At 37.6% G+C, this 27,366-nt stretch overlaps 1 protein-coding gene across 6 annotated transcripts in view; it reads right to left on the bottom strand.

Moving 5' to 3' along the window:
• The window catches only part of USP32 (ubiquitin specific peptidase 32), a 214,187-nt gene that overhangs the window by 96,722 nt on the left and 90,099 nt on the right, over positions 1 to 27,366 (bottom strand). For 4 of the 6 annotated variants that reach the window (XM_028109328.2, XM_028109329.2, XM_028109330.2 and 1 more), the window contains exons 3-6: positions 11,643 to 11,748; positions 7,739 to 7,857; positions 2,314 to 2,473; positions 1,607 to 1,768 (exon numbers count right to left, since the gene is read on the bottom strand). In XM_028109328.2, the coding sequence (XP_027965129.1) occupies positions 1,607 to 1,768; positions 2,314 to 2,473; positions 7,739 to 7,857; positions 11,643 to 11,748 (547 nt within the window). The remainder of the gene's footprint in view (positions 1 to 1,606; positions 1,769 to 2,313; positions 2,474 to 7,738; positions 7,858 to 11,642; positions 11,749 to 27,366) is intronic. The other 2 variants (XM_028109332.2, XM_028109333.2) reach the window with 1 other exon arrangement.

Below are 27,366 nucleotides of genomic sequence, written 5' to 3'. Positions count from 1 at the left end.
TAATTGTTTATGCAAAACAATTTTTTTTAAAGAGGCTTCCTATCAAAAATAAAGACAAGGGCACTGAAAAGTAGTAGAATCAAGTTCATTGCCGATTCATGCCAGAATTTATCGGAATTTCTGGTAAGAATGGAACGAAAATGGGCAGAAAAGTAGCTGCTGTATAATTAAGAGCCAGTCATAGTTCCATAAAGCAACAGATACAAATAGTATGTGACATCCAAGGTACTCTATTCAGTCAACAAATACTTATTTTTAAGGCTTGGCACAGAGGGAGAAAAAGGAAAGAATATAGACTCTATGACTTAAGAGAGATGACATGTACACAGGCTCTACACTGGGCATAGAGCCTGCTTGGCATTCTCTCTCTCCCTCTCCCTCTGCCCCTCCCCCACCCACTCGCATGTTCTCTCTCTCTCTCTAAAAAAGAGAGAGATGACATGTACACATAAATAGAATGCTATAAATAATTACAATAAAAGATGGAAAGTGGTAAGCTTATCCAAGAAGTGTACATAAAGGTGTTACGAGAGTTCAGAGGAATGACAGATGATTTCTCACAGGAAGGCAAGAAAAGGTTTCATGGAAACAAAGGGGCATGTGATTTAAGTCTTCAAAGATGACCAGGATTTATAGGGAGAAGGAAAGGGAAAGGCATTCCAGGGTTAAGAAGTAGCATTAGCAAAAGCCCAGTGCAGGTACTTTTCTGTACCCACAGTGGTGGGTTCAATGCTATCCCTCAAAAATTCATGATCACCTGGAACCTCAGAATGTGACCTTATTTGGAAATAGGGTCTTTGTAGATGTAATGAATTCAGCACCCTGAATTTAGGCTGGGCCCTAAATCCAATAACTAGCATCCTTATAAGAAAAGGAGAGGACACAGAGAGATATAGAGAGGGCCACAGGGAGATGGAGGCAGAGAGTGGAGTTACACTGCCACAAGCAAAGCCTGGGGTCGCCAGAAGCTGGGAGAGGCAAGGAAGGATTCTTTCCTAGGGCCTTCAGAGGAAATGTGTTAACACCTTGATTTCAGTTTCCAGAACTGTGCTAATTTGTTACAGCAACTTTAGGAAACTAAACCTCTTGGTTAAGGACAATTAGTAGAGGGCTATTGTGAAATAGTATGAAATTGGTTTCTCTGCCCCTGGTTCCTAATATTTGGTCTTTGGCCAAACTCTTATAACTTCCTGAATGATAAGGGTTTCTGACAAAGAAGTCCTAAATCCCTTGTAATTTCCTGGGTGATAGCAGTCTTTTGTTCTAATGCTTGAGGTGATTCTTTTTTTTTTTTTAAGATTTTATTTATTTATTTGAGAGGGAGAGAATGAGAGATAGAGAGCACGAGAGGGAAGAGGGTCAGAGGGAGAAGCAGACTCCCTGCTGAGCAGGGAGCCCGATGCGGGACTCCAGGATCATGACCTGAGCCGAAGGCAGTCGCTTAACCAACTGAGCCACCCAGGCACCCATGCTTGAGGTGATTCTTGTTGGGCTTCTGGATGGGGGCTGGTCACCAGAGAGACCAAGCCATAATTAGAAACTTGGAACTTTCAGCCCTACTCCCCATTTGCTAGAGACTGGAAATTCAGTTAATAATTGATCATACCTATATGTGATGAGGCCTCCATAAAAATCCCAAAAGTATGGGCTTTGGAGAGCTTCTGGTTGGATGAACATATCCACATGCCAGAAGGATTGGCGCATCCCAGCTCCTGTGCTTGGGACCCTTCCAGACTTGCCCTATGTATCTCTTCATCTGGCTTTTCATCTGTGTTTTAACATATGCTTTATTATATATTAAGTCAGTAAATATAAACTGTTTCCCTGAGTTTTATGAGCTCTTCTCCCAAATTATCAAACCCAAGGAGGGGGATCATCTAATTCAGAGCTGGTTGATCAGAAGCACTGGTGACAACCGGGATTTGTGATTGGCCTCTGATGTGGGCAGCAGATGGATAGTCTTATGGGACTGAGCCCTAAACCTGTGGTATCTATGCTAACCCCCAGGTAGACAGTATGTGAGAAATGAACTGAACTATAGAACACCCATTTGGTATATAAAGAACACTGGGGAATTGCTTTGTGTGGGGAAAAACCCCACACATGTGAACTACAAAAATATTTGGTGAGTAGAGAAAAAACAAGAGTTTTCCTTTTCAGCTATGTACCAAATGCTCCAGAGTATTTTTATTTTATTACACTTTGGAAGAAAAAAACCACTGACAATAAATTTCTCCTTAATAGCCATATTCTCGTATTACCAGGCAATTGTATTAAAAAGTGAATAGAAAACAATGAAATGCCATTACTTACAATGTGTGACTCCAGCTAGAGTTTGGTAGAAAGTGGGAGTATCACTATCATCAGTGAGGGTCACATAAACACCTCCAGATAGTAGCCAACGAGAGAAGGTAAAAGCATCTTTGTTTAGAAGAAGCCAATTTCTAAACTTTTCATAGTTTACCTTTTCACCCTAAAATTAAAAGAAAAAAAAAAACGATAGGTTTAGTCAAATTTTAAGGTATCTTACTTAGAACTTGCACAACCTGAAATCTGCGATTTGTTGACATTTACCTTTGGCTGACATTTAGGATTATCTAAATAACACTACAGGCTGTACACTTGGAAATCAAACTGCTTTCAAAAATAACTGTATTTAAGAACTTCCATTTCCATAAAATCTATATGCTAGTTGTAAATTATTTCATCAATTAATTAAAGCAGCGCATTGTTACTAATAAGCCAAATTTTATTTACTAAGGTATATCCTGAAATCAGTAACTGCATTTTTTTCTATATTTAAGAAGGCCAATCTTTTACTAATCTGTCATAATTAGCATATTTTAATTAAATATGTGTGGTATTAAAATACTCTTCTAAATTTCATGGGCAAATTAAAAATAACTATCCTAGGGCCCTCTTCCAGAAGGCATCACTGAATACATGTATTCATAAGTCAACTAGAATACAAAAAGAAACAAGTACATTTCTATTTCTTTGCTTTCTTATCAAATATTTTGTTTTCTAAATCTCTGGATAAAAAAAGTATCTGAGCAGAGAAAGAACATCACTTAGCTGTGCAAGTCAATTTCTTTGTCTGGAAGACAAGAGGACCTAGGGTGAATGAGGGCCAGATGTTTCTATGAAAAAAAGAAGCAACCCACTTGGAAATACAATGAAGAAAGACATTCAGGAGCCTATCAGGTCTAATCCTGATAGAAATATTAAGGAATACAAATAACTCACAACCTAAAAGAGATATATGGTAGAAATAATTTCTACATTGTTTGGCAGCATCCTATTAAGTACAGCAATATACTTAGCCTAGTAGTTTCAGAAGACTTAACAGTATAATCCAAAACCTCAAAACAACATTGACAGTCTTGTTTTTCTGAATGGAAGAATGTGGCATTCAGAGTTGCTGCAGGGACATGTGAGGACATTGCCAGCATGTGTAGAAATTAGGGATCATACCCATATTCTTTCTCTGTTTCCCACATTTAGTCTAGAAAGACGATTAGCTGTATATATCTCACAAGCTCACACACATTTTTACACATGTTAACATCTCTAACATTGGGATGAATTTTAATATCAATAGCATCCTTCAATTATAACTGGCAGGTTTTTTCTTTTTTTGTAATACATACAGGTACATCTTACAATTGATGGGATCTTAGATACAGCGAAACATGTAGCATCATTGGTTTCAGAGAAGCTAAGATGTTGTTGCTATAAAATGCACCCTCATGTACTAAGAAAGAGAGAAGCTGCCAGTTAAAATAGACACTTCTACCACCTTCCCATATAGTTAATATTATTTACAATTCCCTAAGCACTGTTCTAAAAAATTTTTTTTAAGATTTTCTTTTTAAGTAATCTCTATACCCAACATGGGGCTCAAACTCACAATCCTGAGGTCAAGAGTCACAAGCTCCCCCCAAATGAGGCAGCCAGGCACCCCTAAACATTTTTATATTAATTTAATCTTCAAAGTAACCCTCTGTAGGAGATACTATTATCATCTCTATTTCACCCAAGAGAAAATTGAGGCATTAAAAAGTTAAATAATCTAAGGTTATACAGTGACAGGGATATGACTGAACCCAGGTAGTCCAAATCTTCTAAGCCTAAGCTATACACCACACTTGTTGGCTGACTCAGTGAAATATAAAATAGGCGCTGAAATCTATCTGTCCATTCAGATCACTGCAATACTGGTAACACCAAAATTCCATCTGTTAAACCTGACTTTTTATGTTTTTGAGTCATGGACATCTTCTAAAAAGGGCAGCAAACAGAAAATTACCTTTTATAAATTGTCACAATAGCAGTTTAGAAAAAAAATTCCAGAAACATGGAGCAATTAAAAATGAACAGGCTCCTGAAACTGATACATCTTTAAAGAACAATACAAAATATGAATTTCTACCTTAAAAATTGACAACCAAAGAAAATATTCAGTAAGAAAAGAATAATACAACTCCTATGTGGTTTCCTTTAAAACTTCATCAAGGCTAATAAAAGTACAAGATAGAAAAAGCTGAAACCCATTCCATGTCACTAAATCTAGGTGCTAGGTCCACATCTTTTAGCTAAAGTGCTTCTCTTTATAGTTTTGGGGGTTTTTTTTGGATTGCCCCAAAACAACACAAAGCACTGTTATGGGAGGTCTAAATAAGTCCATTCTAATACAAGTAGATTCATACTGAAACATGGTTAACTTGAAAAGCAAGGGTTTGGACATAATCAGACACATTACTCAGAAATTACAGCAGGTAAATACATCAAGTAGTTGAATCAGATAAAAAATTAGCCCATTTACAGGGTTGGTTTTTTACCAACCACAAGCATCTAGTGATTTAAATAGCTTCTTCATGAGTATTCCAAAACCAGGGCCTCTCATTTCTTTGATCTTTCCTCTTCCAAAGATCTTGTCCTTCATACAACACTTAACCGCAACCTTACTAACAGCCTTATGATCTTTTCATTATAATAACGGTTCCCTTTCCATTAAATGCAATTTTAACATTCCACTTTCCCCCTTACAATTTCCTCTTATGAGCAAACTTCTTTTAGTATCCTAACTCCAGTGATTTTTTTTTTTTTTAACTCCACAGGACCTACACCAATGACCTTCTTCTACATTGCCAAATCTAATAATCACTTCTCAATGATCAAAGGTCAACCCACTTGACCTTTCAGTTTATTTGATGCAAGTACTCCTTTCTTTTAAAACACTTTCATCACTTGGCTTCCAGGACACCATTCTCTTCTGGTTCTCCTTATGGGTTATTCCTTAGGTTCCTGTTTTGATTCTTCTTCATCTCATTAATCTCTAAACATTGGAATACAGGACTCAGTCTTCCAATCTGTTTTCTATCTAAATTCACTCTAAGATGATCTCATCCTCAACTATAAGCCAACAAATCCTATCCCATGAACTCTAAATCATATATCAAAAAGCATAGTTGACATCTCCACTTTAATGTCTAAAATGATTCTCAAATTTAATTATGTCCTAAATCTTCCTTGATATCAAAACCCCAAACTTGAACCTCTAATAGTCTTAGCCATCGTAATTAAAGGAAACTTCATTCACTTACTAAATCAAGCCAAACACCTTAATCATCCTCTTCTCTCTGCCATACACCATAATCAATACAAGAAAAATTCCTGTCAATTCTCTCTTCAAAATAAATGCAGAATCTGAAAACTTATCATCTCACTGTTATACCATGATCTACATGACTATCACCTCTTACCTGGATTATTAACAGATAACTCAGTTGGACTCCGTTTAGTCTACCCTCTACAGAAGAGCCAAACTGATCATGTTAAAAAAAAAACCTTATGTTGGGGCACCTGGGTGGCTCAGTCAGTTAAGTGTCTGACTCTTGGTTTTGGCACAGGTCACGATCTTGGGGTCATGAGATTAAGCCGGGTGGACTCTGCATTCAGCAGAGGCTGAGATTCTCTTTCTCCCTCTCCCACTGCCCCTCCCCTCTATGCTCTCGCTCTCAAATAATCTTAAAAACAAACAAAACAAAAAAACGCTCATCTATTCATTCCTCAAAACGTTCCAATGTTTTACCTCACTTGATAAAAGTCAAAGAACTCACACTGTCCTCCAAAGTCATATATAATCTCCCCCACTTTATCCCACCCTCTTCCCCAACCTCTGTAACTTCATTTCCTACCACTCTCTTACTCTATTCCAGGTTACTTGTTGCTTGGACATGTCAAGCAGGGCCTTCGCTGTATTCTCTTCTTGAAAAATGCTTTCCCCTAGATATCTGCATGGTTATAGCTCTCTTCCTTTAAATTCTTAGTTCAAATGTCACTTTATCTGACAAGCCTTTCCCAATTATCCTACACAAAATTATCTACACAGTCACATCCTCCTTATCACTAACTATCCCCCTTATTTTACTTAAATTTTCCCCTATAGCACTAATTATCATCTAATACATGTACCTGCTATTGTGCATAAACTTTAGAGAACTTCAGAGAACTGGGTTTAGAGAAACTAGAAACATTTAATTCCCATCTATAAAATGGGAATGTGTGCATAAAACGCATTAAAATAAGAAAAATATACATTCTCCCCCAAAATGTGCAGAGTATTAATGCATTTGACATCTCTGTGAAAAATCCAATTAAGCAGGCCTGCAAAGATTAGATGACTTTTTTTGACCAGACAATATTTGTTACTGGAGAGAAAAACCATAGTTTAGTTTGTCTTGAAGTACTGAAATACCATCACAGCAACTTCCAGTCAATATGTCAATGCAGGAAGCCAATCCTTTTATACCAAACACAGAGAAATGCTGGGTAAATTGTAACACCATAACCACTACCAAAATACAGGCATACAGGCAAGCTCAAAGCAAGAAAGGGAAATCCCCAGGTGCTACCAACACAGAAGAAACTCAGACAGAATAGTGAAAAGCTAGAGGGTCCAAAGAGACGTTAGAACCAAATATATGCATAGGGCTGGAGTATAGACAATCAGTCCCTATACAGTTAGGAAGGTGATTAAACTAAACTGAATAAAACTATGAGCAGTGGGACTGTCATATCTGTGAAATGCAAGTAGGTAAAACAGCCACCTGTAAGAAATCATGCAGCATTGAGTTCACTGCAGGAAAGGATCAGAAAATTCTAAAAGGGTTTTTACTCTACCATCTCTAGGGACTTTTCCCATATTAGCAGACCTAGGAAAAGGAAGGAAAAAAAAGAGTTTTCTCTGTTAAAGATATGCATTTTTTATTGTTTAAGTCTTCTACAATGAAAATGTATTATTTATGAAAACAGGAAAAAATGACAGACTTTTCAGACCTAAATATTTCACTATGCAATCAGCTAAGTTAAATAAATGATAAAATAAGCCTTGACAGGTCCCAGAGTCACAGAATGACTCAAGGCCATTTATACAATGAAAAGCAACGAAACTACAATGTGAGCTATGCTCAGCTTCCTGCAGGATCACCAGTGTGTGTTGGTGTAAGAATGTGAGAGTGTGTTTCATTATACCATAAGTATAGACACTTGCCTTTTAAGTAGAATTGGGAATTTTCAGATTCACAAATATAGCAATAATAAGTGTCATGGACCTTTGAGCACAGCTGAAACATCAACCATTAAAAACAAAAATGTCAAGAATATGCTGCACGTAAACATCTAAGAGTTAATACTTTGTAGCAGGTAGGGATGAAATGTAAATCTTTAAATATACCTCTGAGAAACACTTCCTGAGTGTATCTGGGACTTTACCATCCACCACATGGAGCATTCTTTCCATTTCTTCCCGTACAACATAACTCCCAGATTCACTTGCAAAAAGACTAAAAATGTCTAGGAGAAAGAAAGAATAAATTAAACTTACCATAGATTAAATATACTTTGGTAGAAGTAGGGAAGGAAGTGAGAGGTAAATATTACTGAGTGATTACTAGTGCCAAGCACTTTATAAATATATAATTTAATTTATTCCAAAAAAAAAAAAGAAAGAAAGAAAATGAAAACCAGCAATACAAATTAAAACAGCAATGGGATAGCTTTTCAAACACACCAAATTTGCAAAAATGTTTAGGTGTGACAAGACAAAGTGTCAGCAATAAATTGGGAGAAACAGAAACTTTTATACACTGTTAATAAGAGTATGAATTATTGGGTTGCCTGGGTGGCTCAGTTGGTTAAGTGGCTGCCTTTGGCTCAGGTCATGATCCTGGTGTTCTGGGATCGAGTCCCACATCAGGCTCCTTGCTCAGCAGGGAGCCTGCTTCTCCCTCTGCCTGCAGCTTCCCCCACTTGTACTTGCTCTCTCTCTTCTCTGACAAATAAATAAATAAAATCTTAAAAAAAAAAAGTATGAATTATTGCAACCATTTTGGAGAGTAACTTGGCCAAATCTAGCAAAGGTGATATATGCTAGAAATTCAGATTCTAAGCAACTCAACTTCCACCCTTGAGAAACTTTCATCCATATGCATGAGATACAACAATGTTCACTGGAGTATTATTAGTAATAGCAAAACTTAGGGAAAAAAAGATAAATGTCTATCAATAAGAAAATAGGTAAACTGAGATATACACACACAATGAAATGCTATATAGCAGTTAGAATAAAGGAACTAAGTGTTTCAAGATGGATAAGTATCAAAAATATTCAGGGAAAAAGCAAATTGCAAAATAATCTGTACCATATGCCATTTACTTAAAAAGTTTAAAATCTGCAAAAGAGGTGAAGATATGTTTAAGGGTATATAAAAAGTCATAAATGTATAAAGACCTACATGAGGGGCGCCTGGGTGGCTCAGTCGTTAAGCGTCTCCCTTCGGCTCAGGTCATGATCCCAGGGTCCCGGGATCGAGCCCCGCATCGGGCTCCCTGCTCTGCGGGAAGCCTGCTTCTCCCTCCCCCATTCCCTCTACTTGCGTTCCCTCTCTCGCTGTGTCTCTCTCTGTCAAATAAATAAATAAAATCTTTAAAAAAAAAGATTCTCAGGCGCCTGGGTGGCTCAGTCGGTTGAGCGACTGCCTTCGGCTCAGGTCATGATCCTGGAGTCCCAGGATCGAGTCCCACATCGGGCTCCCTGCTCAGCGGGAAGTCTGCTTCTCCCTCTGACCCTCTTCCCTCTCGTGCTCTCTATCTCTCATTCTCTCTCTCTCTCAAATAAATGAATAAAATCTTTAAAAAATAAATAAATAGGTAGATAAATAAATAAATAGACAGACCTACATGAGGAACGAAAGATCACTATATCCATGAGAGTGGGTACCTCTGTGAAGGGAAGAATGGGGACAGAACCATGAAGAGATACAGAGAGAGAGAGCACCACACCTTGGCTGTATTATTTTATTTCCTAAAAAAATAAGATCCGGGACAAATATGATATAATGTTAAGAAATAATAAAGCTGGGTGGATGTACATATTATATGTATGTTTGAAATATTGCTGTTATGGATTGAACTGCATCTCCCAGAAAGATATGTTGAAACCCAACCTCCAGGTACTTGTGAATGGGACCTTATTTGGAAAGATAGAAGACAGAAAGGTAGAAGAGACATTCCATCCCTCTGAAGGCATTATTCTCTCAGAGGGAGCAGGGCCCTGCCAACATCTTCAATTTGGACTTCTAGTTTACAGAACTGTAAGACAGTTAAGTTTCTGTTGTTTTAAGCCATTTATGAAAGTATGCAGTACTTTGTTAGGGCAACCCTAGAAAACTAATACAACGGTATAATAAAAATAAAGAGGGGCACCTGGGTGTGTGGCTCAGTCAGTTAAGTGTCTGCCTTCAGCTCAGGGCATGATCCTGGGGTCCTGGGATCGAGCCCCACATTGAGCTCTCTACTCAAAGGGGAGCCTGCTTCTGTGCTCTTTTTCTCTCTCTCAAAGAAATAAATAAAATCTTAAAAAAAAAAACACATTTAAATATATGTTTATGTTTGTGAGCCTCCCAAAAATGTTATTTTTAATTACTGGCTGCCTGGAGCCACACTACTTGTTGGTAGAGGGATGCTAATTTGAAAAACCAGGATCACAGTGAAATTCCAATTGGGTTTAAGGATACATTCAATATCTTAACTGTGATAATGTGGGTACATATATGTGTCGAAACATATCAAAATCTGTACTTTTTATATGTGCATTTTAAGTCAATTACACCTCAATAAAACTATAAAAAAGGAAAAAGATTAAAAAGAACAGTCTAAATTCAGGGGTAAGAGAGAAGATTCTGAGAGACTTAGGGGAAGCAGTCAGAAGGCAGGTTAGAAAAGGAAGAAGGAAGAGAGAAAGACCCAACATCCAGTGGCCAAGGATAAAAACCTAGGAATTTTTGGAGCAAAGTGTTATATATATCCTATGTAACAGAAACACTTGCCTTTACTTCCCCTGGGAAATTTTCCTTTTTTTTTTCTTTTTTAAGGATTTTATTTATGTATTTGAAAGAGAGAGTGAGCAAAAGAGGAGAGAGCACAAGCCCGGGGAAGGGCAGAGGGAGAAGCAGGCTCCCTGCTGAGCAGGGAGTCCGATGCAGGACTCGATCCCAGAACCCTGTGATCATAACCTGAACTGAAAGCAGAAGCTTAACTCACTGAGCCACTCAGGCGCCCCTCCCCTGGGAAATTTTCAATAAAACTTTCATCCCAAAAAGAAACCCACCTTTATTAGCAGTTGTTCTCCATTTTTCCTCTCCTCCACCAGCCTCTGGCAATCACTAATCTACTGTGCCTAAGGATTTGCTTAATCCAGACATTTCATATAAATGGAATTACATACTACGTGGCCTACTTTGGCATTTATGACTTCAATAATATTTTCAGGTTCACATGTTACAGCATTTATTTGTACTTTATTCCTTTTTATTGTCAAGCAGTAATTTATTATATGGACATACACATTTTGTTTATGTTGAATGCATAAGTTGATGGACACTAGGGTTGTTTGCATCTTGTGACTATTATGCACAGTGCTTCTGTGAATACTCATGCATATTTTTTTAATGAATACATGTTTTCAATTTTCCGGGATATATACATAGGAGTGGAATTGCCAGGTCATATGATAACTCAATGTTTAACAATTTGAAGAACTACCTAACAGTTTTCCAAAAGTGACAGTACTATTTTACACTCCCAGCAACAATGTATAAGGGTTGCAACTTTTCCATCCTCACCAATCCTAATCTGTCTTTTTTATTTCAGCCATCCTGGTAGATATGCCGTGGTATCTCACTCTAATTTTAATGCATATTTCCCTAATACCTGATCATGTTGAGCATTTTTTCAAGTGCTTATTGGCCACTTGTATATTTTCTTTGGAGAAATATTAACTCAAATGCTTTGACTGTCATCAAGAATTTTCAGGTAAGGAGCGCCTGGGTGGCTCAGTCGTTAGGCGTCTGCTTTCGGCTCAGGTCATGATCCCAGGGTCCTGGGATTGAGCCCCGCATCGGGCTCCCTGCTCCGCGGGAAGCCTGCTTCTCCCTTTCCCACTCCCCCTGCTTGTGTTCCCTCTCTTGCTGTCTCTCTGTCAAATAAATAAAATCTTTAAAAAAAAAAAAAGAATTTTCAGGTAAATTATTCTGCACACAAATGTAGTATCATCATTTTGAGATAATAAAAGTACTTACATTTTGCTTTCTCTTCATCTCTGCCTCTTGTAAGAAGGACAAGTCCAACTATTAAGTTATTGAAGTGCAGTCCTTTGGATGTTCCACCAAAAGAACAGTAAATCACCTAGGAGAAAATGATAAAGACAACGTTAGATGTTTTAGTTGTTGAGGAATTTGAGGCTGGTATCACCTTTACCAAATCTTGTCTCCATCTCCAAATAAGGCTTTGGTAAACTTTAGTGAAATGATGTTAAGTTTCTCCCTCTTCTTCCTCTTACACATCTTGTTATTGCACTCAGCCAAAAATACACTGTATCTATTCTAAAGTACATATATCACTGGCTCACACACTGAATATTCTTTCTCTTTGGAGTCCTTATCAAGGCCAAAGAAGATAAAGGTCCTCCCCTTCAAAAGCCCCAATAATGTGATAAGAATTTTGTGTAATTACAGAATTTCCTTCAACCTCTGTAAAACTTAGACACATTTTGATTTGAAAGATGGACATTCTCTTAAGTGAAAGTTCAGAAATGGAATGGCAATCATATTACAATATATAAATGTATCAAATTAACATGTATGCCTCAAATTTACAATGTTATTTGTTCAATTTTTAAAAAGTAAAATATATAGAGACCACAAAAGACACTTTTTACACTCTTAGAAATGAGTATTACAGTGATCAAAAATAAAGAAAAAAAGCTATGCATAAGAAAGGGACAGCAACAATCACATAAATTCATTGGACAATTTTGTGATATTGTGTTATAAGAAGAAATACATATTTGGTCTTCTTCCAGGTTCCTGATACAAGAGCTTCTAAAAATCCTTCCTTACTGATGTAGGTGAAAGGAGCATCTTTTGTTATTCATCTAATAAGCCCCTTTCATTCATATGCTAATGAGGTGACTTCTGGTGGGCCTTTACAAAGCTCAGAATGTAAGCCTACCAATCAGAGGAAAAGATGTGATTAGAGGACTGAACTATTCAGCATCTCTCCACAGTCTCCAGGAAGGGGAAAGGGGCCTGAAACTGAGTTAATCACCAATAGCCAATCAATAGCCAATTATTTAACCAACCATGCCTACGTAATGGAACTTCCATTAAAAACCCTTAAACCATGGGGTTTGGAGAGCTTCCAGGTTGGTGAATACATCAAGGTGCTAGAAGGGTGGAGCACCCAGAGATGGCATGGAAGTTCTGCATACCATCTCCCTCCTTGCCCATCCAGATCCCTTGCTGCCGCCACCGTCAGCCTCTCTTCCCATTTGGCTGTTACTGAGTTGTAGTCTTTAAAATAAACTGGTAGGGCGCCTGGGTGGCTCAGTTGTTAAGCGTCTGCCTTCGGTTCAGGTCATGATCCCAGGGTCCTGGGATCGAGTCCCACATCAGGCTCCCTGCTCAGCGGGAAGCCTGCTTCTCCCTCTCCCACTCCCCCTGCTTGTGTTCTGCTCTCACTGTCTCTCTCTGTCAAATAAATAAATAAAATCTTAAAAAAAAAATAAAAAAAAAATAAACTGGTAATAGTAATTAAAGTGTCTTCCTGAGTTCTGTGAGCCATTCTAACAAATTATCGAACCCCTAGAGGGGTCACAGGAACCTTAGATTTACAGCCAATTGGTCAGAAGTACCAGAGGTCCAGGACCAGACCTGTGAGGTATGCACTAATTCCAGGTACTTAGTATCAGAATTGAATTGAACTGTAGGACATCCAAGTGGTGTCCAGAGAGTTGAAAAACTGACTGATAAAGGGAAAAAACCCACACAACTGGTGTCAGAAGTGCCATGTTCTTTAAAACAAACTCACCTAGTATTTGCGATGCAGAATTTTTGTCAATAAAATGCATGATTAAAGAATAGTTCAAACCCAAAGGAATCTATAGATTCAATGCAACTTCTACTAAAATACCAACATCATTTTTCAAAGAACTACAACAAACAATATTAAAATTTGCATGGAACCACAAAAGACCCCCCCCTCCAATAGTCAAAGCAGTCTTGAGAAAGAACAACAAAGCTGGAACTCCCAGATTTCAAGATTTACTACAAAGTTATAGTAATCAATACAGCATAATATTGTCATAAAAACAGACATAGAAATCAATGGAACAGAATAAACAGCCCAGAAATAAACACATACTTATATGGTCAATTAATCTATGACAAAAGAGGCAAGAATATACAATGAGAAAATGAAAAGTCTCTTCAATAAATGGTGCTGGGAAAACTGGACAGGTCTGGGAAACTAGACTACCTGTTTATACAAAACACAAAAATAAAATAAAAATGGAATCAAGATTTCTATGTGAGATATCAAACCGTAAAACTCCCAGAAGAAAACATAGGCAGTAATTTCTTTGACATCAGCTGTTGTTAACATTTTTCTAGGTAAAATGGAAACAAAAGCAAAAATAAAACTATTGGGACTACACCAAAATAAAAATATTTTGCATACTGATGGAAACCATCAACAAAATGAAAAGGCAATCTACTGAATGAGAAAAGATATTCGAAAAATAATATATCTGATAAGGGGTTAATATCTAAAATATATATAAGAACTTACACAATTCAACACCAAAAAAACAAATAATCTGATTTTAAAATGGACATGGGGCACCTGGGTGGCTCAATCAGTTAAGCACCTGATTCTTGATCTCAGCTCAGGTCTTGATCTCAGGGTTGTGAGTTCAAGCCCCACAGGTTGGGCTCTGTGCTGGGCATGGAGCTACTTAAAAAAAAAAGGGCAGAGGATCTGAACAGGCATTTTTTCCAAAGTAAACATACAGATAGCCAACAGACACATGAAAAGATGCTCGATATCAGTAATCATCAGGGAAGTGCAAATCAAAACCACAATGAGGTATCACCTTACACTTATCAGAACGGCTAGAATCAAAAACACAAAAAATAACAAGTGTTGGTGAGGACTGGAGAAAAAGGGAGCCCTTGTACACTGTTGGTGGGATTATAAATTGTGCAGCCCCTGTAGAAAAGGGTACAGAGGTTCCTCAAAATATCAAAAATAGAAATACCATATGGTCCAGTAATTCCACTACTGGCTATTTACCCAAAGAAAATGAAAACGCTAATTTGAAAAGATATATGCACCCCTATGCTTATTGCAGTATTATTTATAATGGCCAAGATATGGAAGTAACTCAAGTGTCCACTGATAGATGAATGGATAAAGAAGATGTGGTGTGTGTACACACACACACACACACAGGAATATTACTCAGCCATACAAAAGGGATGAGATCTTGACAACTGCAACAACACGGATGGACCCAGAAGTTATTATGCCAAGTGAGATAAGTCAGACAGAGAAAGACAATGATTTCACTTATATGTGGAATCTAAAAAGCAAAACAAATGAATAAACAAACAAAAAGAAGAAACAGACCCGAAGATACAGAAAAACTGATGGCTGCCAGAGGGGCAGGGGAGGATAGGCAAATGGGTGAAGGGGAGTGGGAGATACAGGCTTCCAGTTATAGAATTAATAAGTCACATGGATAAAAGGTACAGCATAGGGAATATAGTCAATTGTACTATAATAGTATTGTATGGTGACTGATGGTAGCTACACTTGTGCTGAGCATAGCATGATGAATAGAGAAGCTAAATCACTATGTTGTACACCTGAAACTAATTTAACATTGTATATCAATTATACTTCAATAAAAAAAGAATTAAAGAAATAAAACTTAGAATCAATATGAAAAATGAAAATATATTAAGTGATATTTATAATTATATTTAATAACACACTTGATGCCAAAAACTTTGTATCTCTGGTGCCATTGATAGAAAAGTCTAGCAAAAACTAACCTAGGGAGATGGCTTCAGATTAGAACATAAAAAAAATTTTTAAAAATCTTAATATACTTTATGGAGTAACTATTTTTAGTTGGCCCCTGCATAAACTGAAAGAAGGTAACAGAAAAAACCCTCTATCCCTGAGGCAGGGGTAGAAAACATCATAGCCCTAGATCTTTAGAGATCCCCTACCCGTGGGAGAGAGGTGGAACCACTGAGAAAGTCTCTGGGGATACACTGCCTGCCTAAAACTGAAACAGAAAAATGGAAAACAGACTGTCCCCTGCCCTAGCACCCACACCCATTACCACCATTGTGTTAGCAAACACTGAGGTAATAAATAACATCAGTCTACTGCTGGGAAGGGAAGAGTAGGGAGAGAGACACTCTCTAAGGTACTGTAACAACTAAGAAAGTGAGATCCAAAGTTGAAGGTAGGGCAGACATTAGAAAAATCCTCTGGTGGGGCACCTGGGTGGCTCAGTCAGTTAAGCGTCCAACTCTTGATTTCAGCTTGGGTCATGATCTCAGGGTCCTGAGATCGAGCCCTGTGTCAGGCTCAGCTCTCAGCAGGGAGTCTGCTTGAGATTCTCTCCCTCTGTGTGTGCTTTCTCTCTCAAAAAATAAATAAATCTTAGGGGCGCCTGGGTGGCGCAGTTGGTTAAGTGACTGCCTTCAGCTCAGGTCATAATCCCAGAGTCCCGGGATCAAGTCCCACGTCCCTGCTCAGCGGGGAGTCTGCTTCTCCCTCTGCCCTTCACCCTGCTTGTATTCTCTCTTGCTCACTCTCTCTCTCAAATAAATAAAATCTTTAAAAAAAATAAAAATAAAAAAGGTAACCCTAGACTGGAATTTGAAGTCTGTAGTGCACTGTGGGTAAGCATAGCAATACAAAATACAGCTCAACCACAGACAAGACGGACTCAGCTACTCATGCTAAAGATCTAGGCAGGCATAAATACTATTTCCCTCAGTCTGTACTGTCTGGTATATAAAACATCCATCTTTCAACCACAAATTATAAGTTACACAAGGAAGGAAAGGAAAAAACCACCCTGACAAAGGAAAAACGGGAACAGAGAGTTAATAAAAGCTTTGGAATGGCTCAACAGTAAACTCCAGAGAGTCAAGTAAGAGACTGTCCAAAATGAAACAGGGGAAAAAATGTGTGGGTAGGAAGGAACAAAACAGAAGATCCAAGAGCTGTGGTAAAATCAACTGATTTAACACACATGCAGTTGAAATCTTAGAAGTAAAAGAGAATGGAGAAGAAGTATCTGAAAAGATAATGCTGAGAATTTTCCAAAACTAATAAAGACACAAAACCACAGACAGAAGTTGTTCTGAGAACAGGGAGGATAAATTACACCTCTAACCCCCCAAAACCAACCAGACAAATCATATTCAAACTACTCAAAACCAAAGATAAAAAGAAAATCTTTAAGGCACACAGAGGGAAAAAAACATACTATATCGAGAGAAACATTTCTCATCAAAAACTACATAAGCCAGGGCGCCTGGGTGGCTCAGTTGGTTAAGCGACTGCCTTCGGCTCAGGTCATGATCCTGGAGTCCTGGGATCGAGTCCCGCATCGGGCTCCCTGCTCGGCGGGGAGTCTGCTTCTCCCTCTAACCCTCCCCCCTCTCATGTGCTCTCTCTCTCTCTCTCATTCTCACTCTCTCAAAAATAAATAAATAAATCTTTTAAAAAAAAAAAAAACTACATAAGCCAGAAGATGGTGAAGTGGCACATTTTCAACACTAAGAAGAAAAAACTGAGAATCCTACACTCAGAGAAAGTATCTTTGAAAAAGAAAGGTCAAATAGATTTTTTCAGGAAAACAAAAACAAAGAAGTCATTACCAGCAAAGCTGCACCACATAAAATGGGAAGAAAAGCACTTTAGGCTAAAGGAAATACAATACCAAACCAGACTCATGTACCTACACAAAGACAAAATAAGGGAAATGGCAATAAATGAAGGTACATATAAAATGTAGTTTTTTCCTTATTTTTAATTGCTCTAAAAGATAATTGGCTATCTAAAGGAATAGGAGTAAAAATGTAATGTTTATAGCATGTGTAAAATTAAAACACATGGCGGGCCTGGGTGGCTCAGATGGTTAAGTGCCTGCCTTCAGCTCAGGTCATGGTATCAGGGTCCTGGGATCGAGCCCCACATAGGGCTCCCTGCTCAGCGGGAAGCCTGCTTCTCCCTCTCCCTCTACTGCTCCCCCTGCTTGTACTCTCTCACTCTCTCTGTCGAATAAATAAATAAAATCTTTAAAAAATATATTAAAACACATGACAGTAGCACAGAAGATGGGAGAAAGGAACTGGACACGTACTGTTGCATACTACACGTACAATGGTATATCATGTATCTTGATCTTTATATTGCCAGTCATTAAGAAACTACTTACTAAATCACAGCACTATAGTCCTCAACCCAACATTAACTCCATTAATAAATTATTATTTTCATAATAATAAAAACAACAGCCAACATTTAAATGCCTATTATGTGCCATAAAACTGTTGTGGTAAGTGGTTTAACAGTATTAAGCCTCAAGATGATTCCATGAGGAAAGTATTACTGGTTGTCCCCATTTTGTGGTTGAGCAAAACTAGAGCCCAAGGAGAGTAAGTAACTTGTCCAAAGTCATACATTAATGAGGTGGCAGAGTCAAGATTCAAACCCTAGGCAAGACAGGTTCCTGAAACTGAACTCTTAACCACTTCATGGTTCTATAATATGGCTATAAACACTCTTTAGTATTACATGAAATGAAAGCCATCATCAGCAAGATGAAACTGTTTTGGTAAAATCTATTGAAAATTAAACTACAAAATTCCAAAATTCCAAATACAAATTCAATGTATAACCACTATGTCTTCGGCATCTCCTTTCCCCTGCTTTAACTTAATAATGTAGGCTCTTCATTTCTGACCACTTACCTGACTTTAATACAAAGACAGTAAAGTTAATCAAGGAATTTTGGGTAAGATATGATTTTCAGTGTTGCAAGTATTTCTAAAATACAGAAGATTTTGTTTTGAATATGTCTGGTTGGAATGCTGGAACATACTGGTAACCTCACTCCCAAAATACAGGAACAGTAATAACCATCCAAAACTACCAAGTTCAAAAGTTCATCTGACAGATGAGGAAAAGAGGCCCAGGAAAATCACCCTATTTCCTGAATTCTAAGGCATATGTATTTTCCACCTTTTATTAATGTTTCAGAAATCATCACGTATCTAACACATCTAATGTGCAATATTTTTATCCCCAAGAAGTTATTTTTAAAGCAATGGTTATGTTACAACTGACAATGCTTTAACACTAATGAAATACTAAGTGCCATGCTCATTACTACTCAGCTTTGTTTTTAGGATTGGTGAGAGCGTGTGTGCACAGGATAGAAAGGATATTTTGATGCTACTTTTTAAAAAGCACATAAGTGTTTATTATTATTGTAACTCATTATAAGATCTTTATTTAAAAATCTCTTGGGGTGCCTCAATGGCTCAGTTGGTTAAGCGTCCGATTCTTGATTTCAGGGCCGTGAGTTGGAGCCCTGCGTTAGGCTCCCCCCCGCAAAAAAATCTTTTTAGTTATTTTCTGTAGCTATTAAAAAATAAAGGAGAATAAGAAACATATTTTCTTAAATATTTGGTAGCCATAAATATCCAGACTGAGACTTGGCATATTATACTAATGTAGAATAAAACTGATGCTTTAAACATGCATAAAATGCATTTTTTGCATTTTATGCATAAGATGCATAAAAATGATCTCACTAGCCTCCTTTCAGGCAATGATATCATCCCAGTAAATAATATCATTAGTGCAGAAAAGAAATTAATATGCATTTTAAAAGAGAAAGACTTTAAAAACAAACGAGAAAGACTTATTCTATATTCTGTAACATACCAAGAATTCTTGGAATATAGTTAAAAGGTTAAAAACAGGCAGATGTACATAGATCTCCAGATTTAAGGAAAAGTTGTGCCATGTTTCAGCTGCTGCCCTGTTCCCTGGTCCTTCTCCTCCCACTGTCTTTTGGCTATAAGGTACAAGGGTATTCCACTATTCCTTGGGGAAAATAAGTGATGCACACTTTCATGGCCTTTGACGTGAGAGAGACCTGGGTTTGAACACAGCCTTTATTAATTTATTAGCTATATGATCTTGGGCAAATCACTTAACTTCCTGAGACTTAGTTCCACTCCATTCCATGCCCGTGTCACATGTCTTCTCATTCCAGGACCCAGACCGAAGAGTAGCTCCTGTGTGTGAAGTGCTATTCTCAGGGCAGAAGACAGAAACCAGAGCTTGACTCCACTTTGTTAATTAGTAAGAATTAATTCGGAATCAATGAGCTCATAACTTTTGCCTTGGAAAGTTTCCTAAGTAAACTCTACTACGCTTTTTAAACTGCTTGATTAATACTCAACAGAACCAAATTTATGTTTTCAATTTTCATTTCATTTTACATAAATTTTGTGAGGATCAATACTTTTCCATTTAAACTTTTAATGAGCATTTGATTCATCAACTAGTTTTACTCCATATCAAAATTTTTCTATGCTTTCTTTTGAAGTTGTTATTTCTTTCAAAACCAATTTTCTCACATCAAATTTAGCAGCTCTCAATTTGTTAATGAAGAACTGATTTTTCTGGAAATGCCTAGACAACAACAAACTTATTCTGTGTTTTAAAAAAAGCTCTATGCAGTTTATTCTTAATGTGATATGTAAATATTTTATTATGTATTACAAGATACTTTAAAAATATAACCATACTAGGACTACCACTTAAAAAACCTGTCTCCCCCAAATTCTTATGTTGAATCCCAATGTGAGGTAGGACACTTTGGGAGGTGATTAGGTAATGTAGAGCCCTCATGAATGAGATTAGTCATCCTTACAAAAGAGGCCTGAGAGAGCTCCCTTGCCCTTTCTACCATGTGAGACAGGTGACACAGGGAAAGAGAGTTATCTATGAAGCAGAAAGCAAGCCCTCACCAGATTCTATATGTGTGGGCATCTTTTTTTTTTTTTTTAAGATTTTATCTATTCATTTGAGACACACACAGAAAGAGAACATGAACAGGGGGAGAGGTAGAGGGAAAAGGAGAAGCAGACTTCCCGCTGAGCCAGGAGCCTGACGTAGGGCTCGATCCCAGGACCCGGAGATCATGACCTGAGCCGAAGGCAGAAGCTTAACCCAGATCTGAGCCACCCAGGCACTCCTATGGGGGCATCTTAATCTTGGGTTTCCCAGACTCCAGAACTGTGAGAAACAAATTTCTGTTGTTTATAAGTCACTCAGAATACGATATTGTTATACCAGTCCAAACAGACTGACATGAAAACTAACAAAAATTCCTTAGTATCACCAAGTATCTAGTCAGTATTCAAGTTTCCTCAACTGTCTCGTAATTTTTTTCAACTTGTTTGTTCAAATTAGGATCTAAAATATATAATTCGTTGCTAGACTCTTAAGTCTCTTTATATGTACATTTTCTTTCTCTCTCTCTCCTTCCAACCCTGTCTTTTTTTCCTCACAATTTACTTGCTGAAGAAACCAAGATGTTGGTCCTGAGCAGTTACCCAAAGTTTGCATTTTGATGATTACATATTCTGTCCTCTGTATTTTCTGTGCAATGGTAGTTCCAGCGAACTGATTATATTTTTTAGCAAAAACCACCTCCCAGTTGATGCTATTGTATCTCCATCAGAAGGCACATAATGACTGCTTATCTCTCTTTCTGTGACATTAGTAGCCATTGATGGCCACTGCCTACACTCACAAATTCACTAAAGGTTAAAAAATGCTGGTAATTATAATCCTGCCATTCTTTTGTTAATTGGCTAGAATACTTCTATAGCAAGAAAATTCCCCTAAGCAACTGTTTGGCCATCCTGAGATATATTTTGTATAGAAGAGCCAGGGTGGCCCAAGATTAGAGGTGCTGAGGGTACTTATTGATTGGGTATTAGTGATTGCTTCTCAGACTTTTCAGTGGACTGTGCTAGAAAATACATCATGAATTTATACTCATACTCCCATATACATGTAATCTTTCCCTTCTTATGTCAACTAATCACTATATTTTTATATGGATTAAATATTTCAATATGAACAATGTGTCAATCCTCCTTCCTAAAGGGCATTGCTGAACTAAGGTAACAAGAAGGTAGCATAATAAGAACAGGAATGTAATTCCAATGATAATTTCAAAAGGGAAATTGAGAGCATAAAGCATGAAAATATTAGGCCTAGATATTTGTAGGAGAGGCTTCTGATGCTCTCACAAATATAGTTCTCCTTTCTTTTGGGGCATAAGGCAAGGAAACATTTCTTCATGCTCCTTGTAATTGATATGACTATTTGTGACCAAAGGGCTAAGGAAAGAATGACAAATACCACTTCTGGGCTAAATATCTAATTGCAGGCAAGAGACCCCTCCCTGGCATGACCACCTCTACCTTGGTGATTTACAGAAGCTCTTTCTGATAAACAAAAACGCCATAAGAATTGACACTGCCTGGAAAGTTGAACCTACACATAAAGGAGCTGTTACAGAGAATCACCTGACTCCATCAACAGAATTTTTATGAGTGAAAAATAACCTTTTGTTATCTCAAGCTACTATTTTGGGGGAAACATCTGTTACAAAAGTGTAACATCATCTATACTGACTCACATAGCATTAAAAAAAAAAAGTACAAAAGCTCAAAGTAAAAAAAAAAACCAAAACGTATTTTCCCAAAGACCCTGATTCTACCAACCGATAGGCCTAAAAATTGTCTTTTATATAATTAATGACAAATATGTAACATGAATACACAAAATGAGTCACACTCTATGTTGGTGAAGTTCAAAGAATAATTCAAGCACACAATAAGACCCACAGTACATAATCTATGAAAACACAAAATGTTCATTTACATAAAATATACTTAATACCCATAAAATTTCAAATATTGCTATTCGAATGCAAACTCTGATTCTATATATATGTGTTGAAAAGATTTTTCCTCTTAAAGATAAAAAGTATTTGTTTACATTACTGCCTTTGCAGAAAGTCTATTCCAACTAAATGTTTCTTTACTTCAAATGCATTTCATAATACTAATCAAATTTTCCTTTTCTGTAAATTCTATACAGAAATATCATGAGATAGAGTCAGACTTAGCTTCAGAAAATCAAAAAAGGACCCCTTGAAGTTCCGAATAACATTCAGGAGTATAATGTAAACTCCACACACAAAAAAGAACAAATACCAAGGAAAAACTACCAGGTATTGGGAAGCTGAATATTACCCAAAGCTTGTACGAAGTTGACAAGTCAGAAGAGAGACCTCCATTAATATCCAGTGCATTTAGAAGAGACTCCAGAAGAATCAATCCTCACTATTAGAACTAAAAAAAGATTTAGAGTAAAGGCTACTTAAGACCCAACATAACAAAAATTTAAAATAAGCCTCAGAAGGATTAGACTAATCTGCAACTAATTTCACTGTTGCTAGAATAAAAGAGAGCTAGCACTATTTAAATGAAGACAACAAAACTCAAGTACTCAAGACATAAAGTTTATAATATCCACTAGAGGGGTGCTTGGTGGCTCAGTCAGTTAAGCATTTGACTCTTGGTTTCCACTCAGGTCATGATCTCATGGATCATGACACTGAGCCAGTGTAGGGCTCTGCAATCAGCAGGGAGTCTGCTTGAAGATATTCTCTCCTACTCTGTCCCTCCCCCTGCTTGCACATGCTCTCTCTCTCTCTCTCTAAAATAAATGAATAAATCTTTAAAAAATATTAGAGGTGCCTGGGTGGAACAGCTGGTTAAGCCTCCCAACTCTTGGTTTCAGCTCAGGCTGTGACTGCAGGGTGGTGGGATCAAGCCCAGCCGCAGGCTCCACGCTCAATGCAGAATCGGCTTGGGTTTCTCACTCCCTCTCCCCCTACCCCCCACCCCATGCTCTCTCTGTCTCTCTCTTTATGTGGCTCAGTTGGTTAAGCATCTGCCTTCAGCTCAGGTCATGATCCCGGGGTCCTGGGATCAAGCCCTGCCTGGCTTCCTGCTCAGTGGGGAGTCTGCTTCACCCTCTCCCTCTGCCTCTCCCCTTTGCTCATGCTCTCTCTCTCAGATGAGTAAAGTCTTTTAAAAAAATTTATATTATCCAGCAGATATAAACAATACTAGATGTAAGAAGAAAATGTAAACAATCACCAGAAATAAAATCAGGCAAAAGAATGACAGAGATGATTAAAAACTAGTATATAAGAAGCTGAAAATAACTATTAAATAAGGTTAAGGATTTAAATGAAGATATGAACATGAAAACTGAAACTATATATTTTTACAAAAATTTTTAAGTATTTTATTTATTTGAGTGGGGGAGAGAGAGTGAGAGTGTGTGTGCATGCATGCACACAAGCAGTGAGGAAGGGGTAGAGGGAGATGCAGGTTCTTTGCTGAGCAGGGAGCCCAATGCAGGACTCGATCCCAGGACCCTGGAATCATGACCTGAGCTGAAGGCAGACGCTTAACAGACTGAGCCACCCAGGTGCCCCTGAAACCATATTTTAAAAGAAAAAATTTAATTTTCAAAGTGAAAAAATAACAATACCTGAAAAAGTTAACTGTAGAGTTTTAACATCATATTTAACACTGGCAAGTAAAAGATCAGTGAACCTAAAGACCAGACAATTTTATCTATCCAAGCTGAAGTACAATAAGAAAAAATGTTACAAGTGGGGGATGGGGAAGAGATGAAAGTAAATTAAAGAGAAAATCAGAGTCCCAGTCATGTGAATAATCACCATTTTTGCGTGCATGTAATTGGAGGCCAAGAAAAAGGAAGGGGAGATAGAAAACATATTTGAAAGATAGTGGCAAAGTACCTCTCCAGTTCAATCACAGATCCAAGATTCTTAAAAAGAAACTCATACAAGATAAATACAGAAAACCAAACTAAGGCATATCATATATTCATGAAAAAACAATGAAAATTTTGGGGCGCCTGGGTGGCTCAGTCATTAAGCGTCTGCCTTAGGCGCAGGTCATGATCCCAGGGTCCTGGGATCGAGCCCCGCATTGGGCTCCAGCCCTGCACTGGGCTCCCTGCTCAGCAGGAAACCTGCAGAATCTCCCTCTCCCACTCCCCCTGCTTGTGTTCCCTCTCTCGCTGTCTCTCTCTGTCAAATAAATAAATTAATTAAAATTTAAAAAAAAAAAAAGAAAATTTTAAAAGCACCGAGGGGGAAAAAAATGGACACATTATATAGCAAAACAAAAATAATCACTGACTTCTGAAAAACACAAGCCAGAAGACAGTAAAAGGAACACATTTAAAGGGCTGAAAGGAAGAAAAAACTGCACACAGCCTAGGATTCTATATTCAATAACAAAGACAACCCAATTAATGAGCAAATGAAAAAACAAAAACTAGGAGACTTTATAAACCAGAAAACAAATAATGGGCAGATGACTTAAACAGAAATTTCTCCAAAGAAGATATACAAATGGGGGCACCTGGGTGGCTCAGTCGTTAGGCGTCTGCCTTCAGCTCAGGTCATGGTCCCAGGGTCCTGGGATTGAGCCCCGCATCGGGCTCTCTGCTCTGCGGGAAGCCTGCTTCTCCCTCTCCCACTCCCCCTGCCTGTGTTCCCCCTATTGCTGTGTCTCTCTCTGTCAAATACATAAATAAAATCTTAAAAAAAAAAAAGATATACAAATGACCAATAAGCACATGAAAAGATGCTCAAAATCTTAGTCATTACAGAAATGTAAATCAAATGAATAAAGCAATCTTTTAATCATTAAATATACCAATTCTTACTCTGAAAAAGGGCTCAATTCAAACCACTATAAAAGTGGTTAAATTATACATCTTTCTAAGAGATCACATAAAAAATAAACTAACTCCCGGGGCACCTGTGTGGCTCAGTCGGTTAAGCATTTGCCTTCAGCTCAGGTCATGATCTTGGGGTCCTGGGATCAAGCCCTGCCTGGCTTCCTGCTCAGCGGGGAGCCTGCTTCTCCCTCTCCCTCTCCCTGCCACTCCCCCTACTTGTGCTCTCTTTCTCTCTCTGTCAAATAAATAAATAAAATCTTAAAAGAAAAGAAATAGACCAGCTCCCTCATATGCCTAACCCAAAGTTAGCCTAGAAGTTACAAAAAAAATTTATTAGATTCCATGTTATGACAAAGATCATGTTCCAGAAATTTTAAACGGTACAGTAATCAAATTAACAAATAAGAATTAAAGTAAATGCAAGCTTACTTTCCTTAGACAAATATTTGACAAGATCTCATTATATTTTAGATATTATGGTAAACTGTAGACTTAATAATTATAGTTAGAGCCATACAAATATGGCTGAGTGATTATAAACACAAAAAATACTGATTAAAAATTCTATATCTTCTTTTTTTAATTCTGCTTTTTTTAAAGTGTTTATTTTATTGTATGTTTTATTTTTTTAAAAGATTTTGTCAGAGAGAGAGAGAGCACAAGCAGGGGGATCAGAAGGCAGAGGGAGAAGCAGGCTCCCCGCTGAGCAAGGAGCCTCATGTGGGATTCGATCCCAGGACCCTGGGATCATGACCTGAGCTGAAGGCAGTTGCCTAACCAACTGAGCCACCCAGGTGTCCCAAGAATTCTATATTTTCTTTGGAAAAAAGACTCTAAAGAAGTCCTAACTGGACTTTATTTTTATTATAACTATTAAACATTTTTTAAGATTTTATTTATTTATTTGACACACATGGGGGGGAAGAGCACAAGCAGGGGGAGCAGAAGGAGAAGCAGGCTCCCCAATGAGCAGGGAGCCCTATGTGGGGCTCCATACCAGGACCCTGGGATCATGACCTGAGCCAAAGGCAAATGCTTAACTGACTGAGCCACCCAGGCGCCCCTATTAAACATCTTTTTGTCAGTGATTTGGATTTGACACAGAAGGCATGTATATTAATTTCATAAATGACAAAAGCAGGAGGAATGGCTAATAAAATAGGTAACAATATAGAATCAAATTCGCCTTAGGCAAAATGTATTTAGAGTTTCTTAAAAACAGTGTATATAAGGATAGAAAAACAAGATTAAGCTTGAAAATTTTTAGCTAAGAAAGCTATGAGCTTTTTGCTTAAGTTAATACAATTTTATGCTGCATGGTAGTGATTAAAGAATTAAATATTCTCCTACTGTTCACTAATCTAATTCCATCTAGAGAACAGCATGAGATTAAATAGTATACATATTAACTATGCTTAAAAAGCAGCAGGGGAAAAGGACTTATTCACATGCCTAGAAGGGAAGGTTCCAGTTTCCCAATTCAAATAGGTGAATTCCAACTCAAAGAGGTAAATGATTTCCATTGGGCATTCTAGTAGCACAAACTTTGGGATCATGATACTATGCCAAAATCCCCAGTGGCTTCCAGCTCCACCGCCATCTCTAAAGCTAGAAAATGAGACTGGGACTAGGTCAGAGGCATACACCAAACTATTTCAATGCCCCCAAATTTAAATGGAGTGGAACCATAAGCAAAAATTTCATTGAATTCAAGACATCCTACATCTTCAAATTGATTTGTCACATCAATTTAAAATATACAACAATTAGCAAGATAAAAAAACTTTTAACAATGTAAGAGAAACGTTAAACAGAAGGATACTGTGAGGAAAAAACCACTTTCAAGTTACTAGTTACAATGAGATACTATTCAGCCATAAAAAGAAAGGAACTTCTAACACATGCTACAACCTGGATGGATCCTGAAAACATTATGTAAAGTGAAATGAGCTACACAAAAAGAGAAATATTGTATGATTCCATTCATATGAAATATTTATAATAAGCAAATTCAAAGAGGCAGAAAGTGGACTGTGAGGCAAGGGG

Source organism: Eumetopias jubatus, unplaced genomic scaffold, assembly GCF_037043125.1.
Source record: "Eumetopias jubatus isolate StellerSeaLion01/CBP00866 unplaced genomic scaffold, mEumJub1_p1.0 scaffold_10, whole genome shotgun sequence".
NCBI classification, from domain to species: Eukaryota; Metazoa; Chordata; class Mammalia; order Carnivora; family Otariidae; genus Eumetopias; species Eumetopias jubatus.
The sequence above is the reverse complement of the archived record's forward strand: the minus strand, read 5'-3'. Positions and strand labels throughout refer to the sequence as shown.